Genomic DNA, 10,791 nt, shown 5'->3' on the forward strand with positions numbered 1-10,791 from the left:
AAATGGGGAATGCAATTAAGAAAACGGTTATTTCACTCTTAAAGGTTATTTACGATTCTGTTTATACACAAGCTACTTAAACGTGCTTGGGTGCAGCCCTTCAAAAAAAAAGCAGAAATGCTTAGCTCAACATGAATCGTACTGTACATACGTCAAATGCTGATTGGTTGAAAGTTGGACAGTATAGTATTGACATTAGTTTTTGGAACAACAGGTTGGAGTTTGAATCCCAGTTAGCACATACACCCAGTAAAGCTAGATGTTAACCATGTCTACATCTGGTACCAATCGAACTCCTTCAGTTCACATGCTGACGTATCCTTGGACACGGTACTGAACTCCAAGTTGCCCCTGATGCATCCATCAGACTGTGTCAATGCCAGAAAGCACTTAGGCGTAGATAAAAGCATATGAATGTTTGTGTGGATGAGACTTGTAGTAAGAAACCGCTTTGAGTGCTCAACTGAGTAGAAAGGCTATATGAGTACCCGTCCATTTACCAAACATCAAAGATAAAAGAACAGCATGAAAAGCTCAGACAGTGGCTACGTTGGACACTTTTACACACATTTCACTTCAGTTCTGTTATGTTCAGTCCCAGTGTGTACTGTTGTTGAGTAGCCCACAGATTCAACTCAGTTCTGTCTTGTTCTCACAGAAAGAAGGAAGGAAGCGGTTGTCAGTCATAAACCAACAATATATTTGGCTTTGAACACTGTGGTGTCCATAGGCTGACTAGTCACAGTAATCAAAAATGTCTCACTACCCCCCACTGTACCCCTAATAAGAGTAATAGTTACTAGTTCCAGAAAGGTTTTTGGCCTTTTTGACTACTCGTTTCAGAGTTCTCATTTCCGCAGCATGCAGTTCAGTAACATTTTCTTAATGGTTTAATAATATGGTGGTATATCATATAGTACTTGCAAACTCATGATAGGCTTTGATTAGATAGATTAGAAGCAGCACAGGAATATATTATTCAAATGCACCGAAATATGTAACATCGCACTCATCATCATTTCAATTCAGAACAAAACACTGCACCACATTGGTGAGGCATCCAACATTCACAATGCATATGAAAACTCATTTGATTCAGATTACTAAGTGCATTATCAGGTTTCCACTGTGCATAATCCTGAGCTTCCACTGTGCATGCAGCAGAACTTCAGGTTCAGTGATTGAAGTTCTTATTGAAATGCTCCTTGGGAGTCACAGTTGAATTAAGCCGTGTTTGCACTTGACTAGTACTACCTGGGGAACTCTGTGCAGTTGGAATATTTGCAGAGGTAGTCTGTGATGTTTATCCCATGCAAATCTGCCAAGGCTGCAATTTGAAAAGTAGAAATTCCAATTATCTACCATGTTACACCAAATACAAAAGTGCTGTGAAAAAATTATCCTTTGCAGTTGTTTGTTTTCTTTTTACTTTTCTGTTACCTCTGTACCGCCCAAGAATTATGAAGGTTGTGTTTAGAAACATTTTGGGTGCAAATTCAGGAGGCTAGAGTGTCTGTACAGCTTAGAGACAAATTCACAGAAAGGGCAACTTAAATCTATCTAAAGAGCAAAATCCCAAAGTATAATGAAATGGTTGACATGCAGGGCAGCATGCTTAAGGAACATTTCACCATCTTTCTTTAAAATGTAGCAGGCTATTAGTAGTAAGTTAACATTAGGTCTGTAGCAAGCAGCCAGATGCCTTCTAATCAATATTCGCCATTATATGAGAGTAATATCAGTGGATTCCAATAAAACTCAGATCTACCCAGTTCAAATGTGCCACTCTAAACACAGACATGAGTGGGTAATTTTTAACTTGCACAAGATTTTTAATATGACTTATCTTTGTTTAGCTACACTTTTACAGTTGTCATTTATACCATTGAAAACATGGATTTGTTTTTTTACTTCTAGAAAGGTGAAATAACACTTTTCACTTTGCAACATTTATTTTTACATACATCTGCACATAACAGTTTCCTGCCATAAATCAAACTGCAGCTGTCTCTAATTTAACTGGTGAACAGTGTTTTAAACCCACAGCGTTCTTCTGTCCCTAAAGCTAAACAGCATTGACTCTATCTGAGGACGATCTCCAGTGTCTTGTCGGTATATACCCTTCAGGTTGTTCAGGTTGACACAATTTAAAGATAAATTTGATTTGAATTGGACTATATGTCTGGCCTTGATAACTTGAAGACACACAGCTGAACTGACTGGCTAATGTGGTGTAACCTCCTTCACCACCCAGAGAATTAACACTGAAGGTAAATCACATATAAAAGCTGCTAACATTCTTTCTTATATCTCATCTTCTCCCATCTCCTTTATGTGGGGCATCCGCTAAGGTCAAGGCGAGACGGCTGATTGACATTTGGCATTTCTGTGTGTTTGCACCGCCGCCTCTGGTATTTGCTCTTCTAATAACAAAGTCAGGCAGAGGGCAGAAGCATGAGGGCAAAGACACGTTGCCCAGCCTAACCAGCTAACAGGGCTTTTACACAAATTCTGTGAACTTCTGTTCAATGCAATATTAGCTAGGGATATGAAGAAGTCCATATGACTATATTCCAGAAAGTAGAAGAAACAAGTATTTAAAGGCACCTGTTAAACCATTTTGAACCCCATATTTTTATTCTTGGACTTTGTTAGAGTCGATCTGCATGATTCACAGCTCGTGTGGCTCAAATATGGGAGGTATGTCTTATCTTACATATATGGTATCTCACTATGGTTCAGCCTATTGGTTTGTCTGAAATAGCTGTCCTCTTCCTTTAAAGCCAATTTTATTGCAATTGGCTGCCCGTAGCAAGCAGAAGATTTTCTGACCAGATTGGTAAGTCTTTTGTGCACAAAGCCAGCGAGCTATGTGTTTGAGATTACCATATTAGTGATATCCTATCTCATGCACAGAGCTAAGAGTAGAGCAACTGCCTGAAACAGAGCTTTTTGAGTGTTCGTCTCCCAGGGATTAGGTTCACATACACTGACCTCATTATTTGAAACTTCGGCCATGTTTAATGCAAGAATCAACCTTTGCAACAGTATATAAATGACACAAGTTGAGGAAAGGTCCCCTTTAAACAAATTGTGGGAAAGAAAAAACCAATGAAGCAGAAATTAATCAATCTCATCATCATGCAGGCCAGACTTAATTAGCTGACATTAAAGCCCTGTGAGACTTCAGTATGCATCACTGTAGTTTTCCACCTGGTTTGGGACACAGACCAGCCCACTGTGTCAGAAAACCCTTTAGATGGACACAAATCAATGCTCTGCTGCTTAATGATGATTCAAGCCTCAGGATGACTATTGGTAGTATCCCCAGGACAGTCAATTAAACCAGGCCTGGACAGCAGCACAGCCCAGTGGATTGGTTATCCAAAGGAAAGAACATCAAATCAATCTGCTCCCTAAAAACATGTTGCTTTTTTTTTTTAAAAAGAGTAAAAAAAAGAACACAGCATCAATCAATATGAGATGCTGCAGTCTTTGAAGATATATGAAGGCTTTATTACAAACCAAAACTGACAGGATTAAAAAAAAAAGATTGAATAAATGTGTTTCTGCTCGTCTTTTGGATGAAGCAAATTAGTCAACATCAGGGACGCACTGGCTTACCCACAAAAGAGGACATGCGTCTCAAAAAATCTTTCTAATGTAGTGGCTGGGTTTAGTCGTTTTGTTATGCTAAAACATGAACGGCTCTGCCGTAACATTTAAGCAACGTTTAAATGTTTGGAAAGGGAAAAAAAGATCTGACAGTATTTTAACTTGTTGCCTGTTCACCCACAGAACAAAGTCATTGACTGACTACACAATCAGCAGTCCACATAACATAGAATTGTTGTTATTCATTTGTCTTCAACTGTGCCAAATCACAAACTTTAAAGATGTACATTTCACCCCTTTAAACCTGTGCCTCATCACGTCTTGATTATAAAAACAGACCAAAACCTTTACTCTTAGAGTGATAAATGAGATAATAATATGGACACTACCAGAGTAGCTTTGTATGATTCAAAATAATCCTTCTGTATTTTACAGTGGTGTTTCCCTCCTTCCTGGTTTCCTATTTTTTGCATGTTTGTTACACTTAAATGTTTCAGATCATCAAACAAATTCAAATATTAGATAAAGATGACACAAGTAATCAGTTTCTAAATTGAGCTGTTTAATATTAAGTGGAAAAAAATCCAAACCTATATGGTAATGTCTGAAAAAGTGATTTCCCCCCTAAACCTAATAACTGGTTGGGCCACCCTTAGCAGCAGCAACTGCAATCAAGCGTTTTCAATAACTGACAACGAGTCTTTACAGCACTGTGGAGGAGTTTTATCCCATTCATCTTTGCAAAATTGTTTTTCAACCATATTAAAAGGTTTTCAAGCATGAACTGCCTTTTTAAAGTCATGCCACAGCATCTCAATCGGATTCAAGTCAGTTCTTTGACTAGGCCACTCCAAATCCTTCTTTTTTTCTTTTCTTTTTTTTTTGTTAAACCATTCAGAGGTGGACTTGCTGGTGTCTTTTGGATCATTGTCCTGCTGCAGAACCCAAGTGCGCGTTAGCTTAAGCTCACATTGTCCTTCAGGATATTTTGGTAGACAGCAGAATTCAGGGTTCCATTTACCACAGCAAGTCTTTCTGATCCTGAGGCAGCACAACAGCCCCAGACAATCACACTACTACCACCATATTTTACAGATGGGATGATGTTCCCTTTCTAAAAATGCTGCGTTACTTTTACACCAGATGTAATGGGACAAACTTTGTCAGTCAGATTCTACTTAAGTGATTTCTTGATTGAGAACAGGTGTGGCGGTAATTAGACTTGGGTGTGGCTAGAGAAATTGAACTCTAGCCACATTGAGCTTTCCAAAGATGTGATAGCAAACAATCACTTTTTCACACAGGGCCATGTAGGTTTGGATTTTTTCCCCCTTGATAATAGATAATTTAGAAACTGCATTTTGTTTTTACTTGCGTTATCTTTGTCTAATATTTAATTTTTTGATGATCTGAAACATTCAGTGTGACAAAAGTACAAAAAATAGGAAATCAGGAGGGGGCAAACACTTTTTTACACCACTGTATATCTTGTTGGTTCTACCCATTAGTTTACCATCTCTGACACCAGCTGTTTTGGCTCCTCTTCCTTAAGGCCACCCTTCTTTTAATGCAATTTTCTTCAGTTTGAATGATGTCACTGACATCATACAGACAAAAATAGAAAAGAATTCCTGAAACTGGGTGATTAGATCAGTCTGTCACCTCAGCTGTTGACTCACAGGGTTTACTTGTTACAAGCACTGACCTCATTATTTAAAACTTTGACCTTGTCCCCTTCAGATTCAACTAAAAAGCATAGAGTAGGTATAATTAGGTCCACTTGGGCCAACACGACATTTAAAGAACTGGATCATGGATTTATGACACATTTACAAGTGTGGCTTAAAGCAGATAAGACATATGTAAGCTGTTTGTCGCAGCAGTTATTTCTCTTGGTAATCAACAGACCCCGTACTGTTTCCAGAGATGTAAGGGAAATCCTCATTCTGTGCATAAATACATAGTTGAGCCAAAGCTTACACGAGGCTTCAGCAGTGTGAGGTTGTCCACATCGATGAGGATCTTCTGCATATTTTTAGCACAAAATTTCCTCCCTTTGTGCGACTGTCCCTTCACTGCAGCTCAGCTAGGAAATGCCCGCAGAAATGAAAATCTTGTACTTAAAAAATACCCACTTGATCAGGTTTTTTATTCCTGATTACTTACACTGGCTTTGTGTTGGGAGAAACATGGCCAGTAGGAATGGCAGGAATGATTACACCAACAATTACACCGATATAAAACATCTAAACAAAAGAATACTTTGATTCCAAATGGCTCCCAAAGTGACATAAATGGTTCATTTATAGATTTGACTGTTCTGTACAGAGACTAGTTTTACATAAGGAGGGTTGAGGACTGATGTTGGGAATTAGTCTGCAAATTTTAAACAAGGAGATTAGGGTTGTGTCCTGGGTATAGCTTTTTTTACTTCAATATTATTTTATTTGTAGGTTCTTGGTTTGATTATAGGGACCAAAAATGTATGTTTAGGTGATTGAACAAATCACTGATTTTGTTCAAATAAACCCCGGAATATCAGACACTTGTTACTGTTACGGCCTTGATCAATAGAATAATGGATTCTAACTCATCCGTGGCCATTTTCACATGTGAATAATCATTTTACAGTAGTTTCACACACATTTGCACTACTGGAAATACTCTGTGTGGTTTTAGTCACCGAAGCTGTCTGGGTAGAGCTTGCAGAAGACCACACTGTCTGACATCATACAGACTTTTTAATGAGGGAGCTAAATGTTTTAAAGACCAGCTAATGTCCAATCTGACTTTGTCTCACATCTGCGTTCACACCTGCACTTCTTCCAGGTGATGTCTCAAAAATTTAAAAGCTGTTATCTATGTGTGAAAACGGCTTAAACGGCAGGGTCGACCCCAGATCCTTTCTGTTAAGCTCAGACATTTTGCATGTCATTTTTCACACGGCTGCAAGAGCTCACTCTGCATAATGGTTGTTTTAACCTGCAACGTCCACCTGGTGAGGAAAGCATCAACTTGGTGTATTCTGGAAGGTGCAGCTTATAAATAATTTAGTTAATACCCTCACAGTCCTTTTTAAGAAAGATAGAATTGCATGTATTACAAGTACGCAGGAACTACTTCTTCATTAAATTTAGCATTTGAGAAGAAATCGCGGTCTTTTCAGGTTGTTGGTAGTGAACAGTCAGTAAGTTGGGACAAAGTGGTTCTGACACACTTACAAATTCAACAGTAAGGGTGGAAAAAGTGTCTTTAGTTTTATTTTGGCGAAAAACGTTTTACACTTTCCTTTGAAGTCTACAGGGGGTTGAGTTTGACACCTGAAAGAGAGATGTAGGGTGGAGTATCACTTCAGCTGTGACTTTTGATACCACAGCTGCAAATGTTCACACATCCCCATGGCCTCCTCCTTCTTGTCTTCAAAAAGAACTGTACATTATCCCTACTCCTGCACTGCGGGGATGAACACAGTCTGGACATGTTGAAATTACAAAATTGCTTTCATGGGCTCTCACATCATAACATGTTCTTGTTCTGTTTGAGACGATGTTAGGTGCCGGTTCAAAGAAGTAAACAGAAAACATGAGAAATTGCTGCTGTTGGCTGAAATTTTGTTGTTGTTTTTTTCATCAGCACACCAGGAGTATTAGAGTAGAAGCAGGTGACTTGAGCGGGGCCCTCAGGGAGGAGGTGTTGTTGGGAGAGGGTGGTGGACTTTGCTGCTGCACGTCTGTCAGCTTGTTCACAGCTTAGTTCGTACACCACTGCCTGCAGCCATCACACCTGCCTGTCTGTCCCACTGCCCAGATGATGATAATAGACTGTTGGCTATGAATGCACACATATTATCCTTAAAAGCCTTTTCACATTGACGGGAGGACAGAAACTCTGTGTGTTTGTGTGATGTTTGAATTTGATTAATCATTGGAGCAAACATTACATTTTTACCTGTTGTGATGTAATTGAATATTAACCTCCTAACAAAAAGTCTAATTTGTGCATCACTTATTAACAGATTTGAACATTAGACCACAAACCTCCAAAAGTTGATTCTGTTCATCTGGAGGTAACGTTTTCAGTGGGAAAACCACTGAAAACGTTACCTCCAGATGAACAGAATTTACTTTTGGAGATTTACTTACTGGGGTGATTGAGCATGCATCAAGACATTAGACCACAAAGTTAACCAGAATGTTTTAGTTTGATCATTTTCTCCTAACACATTTTTAACTAATCAACTGGTAAATGTAAATAAAGTACAAATTTTCCAGTTAAGCAATCTGTCCAAGAATAAATGGTAGTAGGTTCGTCCTATTCAGCACTGCTTTCAGATCTGAGTGCGTTCAGTTGGGCTTGGTTCAGGTTCTCTGACCGATGCACTGCAGATTGCAAATCAAGATTTTAGCTGTTTCTGGTTTAGAAGTAATACAGTGTCCTCACATTCAACAAGCACACAGATGCACAGAGCTTTTGGCTTTTAAGAAAATGTACTTCCGTTTTAGTCACACATTAGTCATCTCACTGCCATCAGTTTTAGTTTGGCTAACGAACAGCATGCTCAGGCTGCAGCTGTCAAGCTTTGATATGTACAGCTTCTGTGATTGCACATGTTGTTCGTGTTTATTGTGTGGTTAGGGGAACAGGCACTGTTTACCTGTTTGTAGTGGAGTATTCAGTGGTTCCCACATACTGTGCCCGTGTAACTTGGCTTTGCAGAAATAATAGCAGGTGATGTCTAAATTATTCTCCACGGCAAATCCAGTAGTTCTTCAGAAAACTCTGTGTTCCTGTTGTTCTGTTTTTCCTTGGTTATTAGAGATGTTATAAAGTACAATTTAAGGCAGGGGTCTTGTATTTATTTGGCTCATGGGCCACCCTCCATTAGCCAAATCAGTAAAAACATTGCATAGTAACCTGTACTTAAAAAAAGCCTCCAGAAATATCTGTTTCTCTGGAAAGGTTGAAGCACAGTACTATGCAAAAGTCTTGAGCTACCCTCCACTTTTATTCTTCGCAAGCTTTCTTGTAATTTCTTCAAATGTCAACTAAAGGTCCAATTCAGCTCTCGGGTGTCAGGTATTTCGTCAATTTCTTTCCCATTTCTTAAGGACATGACTTTCAGGTACTGTTCATTTGCTATAGATGGTTTTCTTAAGCCTGCCACTTCTGTCCTTCACTTGTCCAGTTTCCTCAGATGTTTCAAGGACCCCCTGCACATTCGGAGGTATACCGAGGTTTTCAATATTATCTCAGTGGGAAAAATCATGTGGTTGCAAAACTACTATTATATGTTTGTCAAACTGTTATTTTTGTCACTTCTAATAACATTTGCAACAAATTGTGTGACTGCTGGTAACAAAATACCTAAAAACAAAATCTTAACTGAGTTGTCTTTTGTGTGTGGACACAACACAGGTTTGTAAGTTGGTGCCAAAATGATTTGTAGATCAGTGTTAAAGTGTCTTAACAAAAAAAAAAAGAAAATTCCTCTGAAAATGGTCAGGTACAGGACTCAAGATGATTGAAAAAGCAGCCAGTTGCCAGAAAAAAAACTCTAAGAAAGAAGTTGAGGAACATAGTGAGTAAAAATCGCCAAAGCTCTGCTAACAACAGTTCCAAACCTCCACTGGTATTAACATCAGCACAAAACCTGCAGTGATTTCCATGGCTGAGCAGCTCCTGTGTTATGTGTAGGTGGAAGCACTTACATAGTGTACAGTAGTATAAATCATACGACATTATGCGAACTCTGTTAGAGCATACAAATCCAAACATTTGATTCAAGAGCAAACAGGGGTTTAAAATAAAAGAGAGACGGAGTAATACAAAACAAAACCCTGAATACTGAAACCAGAAAGCTGTAAGTAACACAGTTATGAGGTTGTTAAACTACAACTCTCACTCATTTGCCTGCATGATATTAATAAACTCAATCCATCCTTTACAGCTTTCATCAGATCTGTCCCTCTGAAGTCTTAAATCAATAAAATCCTGCGTCACGTTAGAACTGTCAACTAACATCGGTGTTTTCTCACTCAACCATGTGATGAGTGTTTTTAACTTTCAAATAGCATTATTCTAAATGCCTTTAAGTTCTGATGGCACATTCCCCAAGATTTGAAATAATCAAGCCGATTTTCTTTCTTTTTTTTTTAAATTTTCCCTACCATCTCTGATTGTTAGCCAGTAATTGAAAACCCCACGGGCATTCCCAAAATACACGGTAGTGATTTGCCTTTCTGGTCCCTCTTCCCCTCCAGCACAAGCTCTGTCCCTCCTTAGAAATTAATTTTTGTACATGACAGTGAAAAATCCATTTCAACAGATGATGGAGAACCTAAACTTTCTTTAGAGAAATAAGTGAAGGTCGTCATTGTTTGTTTTGTATACGCTACAAAATCTGATGATGTGTCCTCTTGTATTTATGACTCCAGTGCAAGATAAATGACTGTTTTCCTTTGACCTTAAAAACCTGGCGTTGTGTGTTTCTCTGTGTGTGTGTGTTGTGCAGAAAGCAGATGACCGAGAGAAGCGCCAGGAAGCCCACCGTTTCCATTTTGATGCCATGTGAAGAAACAAAGCTGCATCATGGGAGACCATCCTCTCCCATCCTCCCGCGCATGCCTCTCACCTGACCACCCTTTCCTCTTCACACGTTTTCACTCAGACTCATTTCAAGGGCCAATAAATGGATTCTCGTATACCCCAAAACGTTTCTGTTTGATATTTTTCAGTCCTTGAGTCAGATGTTAAATATTTATGCTCCATTTCATTTATTCATTCCAGTTTTAGAAGTACAGGAGCTGCAACAAGGCCATAGAGACAGACAACGAAATCCTAATGGGAATCACTCTCAAGTTTAAAGCAGTGATTTCTTTGGACCGACTGTCGTTAGGAGTGTGATCGTCAGTGGTGTTATTAGTGTATTTGGATCCTTTTGAAATGCCCAACAAGTAGCTCCAATGATAAAAGCAGTTTCTTTTTGTTTGTTCACTGGGAAGGAAGCACCTTTAACATTGTGTGTATATAAATGTGCATCGTTACTTCAAAGCCACACACGTGTTTCTGTCCATTGTCTTTGCACAGCTGATGAACCTCTTGGGTTTTTTCCTGTGAAATTAAACTGAACTGATTGTATTATATTGATTCAGCCTCACAGCTACAGACAGCAATTGG

The 10,791-nt window shown here is 38.9% G+C and overlaps 1 protein-coding gene across 1 annotated transcript in view; it reads left to right on the top strand.

Annotated features, from left to right (window-relative positions):
• itfg1 (integrin alpha FG-GAP repeat containing 1) overlaps nucleotides 1–10,326 on the top strand; it is a 166,041-nt gene extending 155,715 nt beyond the window's left edge. The window contains exon 18 of the mRNA XM_085414551.1: nucleotides 10,127–10,326. Within this exon, the coding sequence (XP_085270677.1) occupies nucleotides 10,127–10,186 (60 nt within the window). The 3' untranslated portion in view covers nucleotides 10,187–10,326. The remainder of the gene's footprint in view (nucleotides 1–10,126) is intronic.
• Nucleotides 10,327–10,791: the final 465 nt, after the last annotated feature.

This window comes from Rhamphochromis longiceps, linkage group LG1, assembly GCF_057381845.1.
Source record: "Rhamphochromis longiceps isolate RC_006_pf linkage group LG1, R_longiceps_female_GT1.1, whole genome shotgun sequence".
NCBI classification, from domain to species: Eukaryota; Metazoa; Chordata; class Actinopteri; order Cichliformes; family Cichlidae; genus Rhamphochromis; species Rhamphochromis longiceps.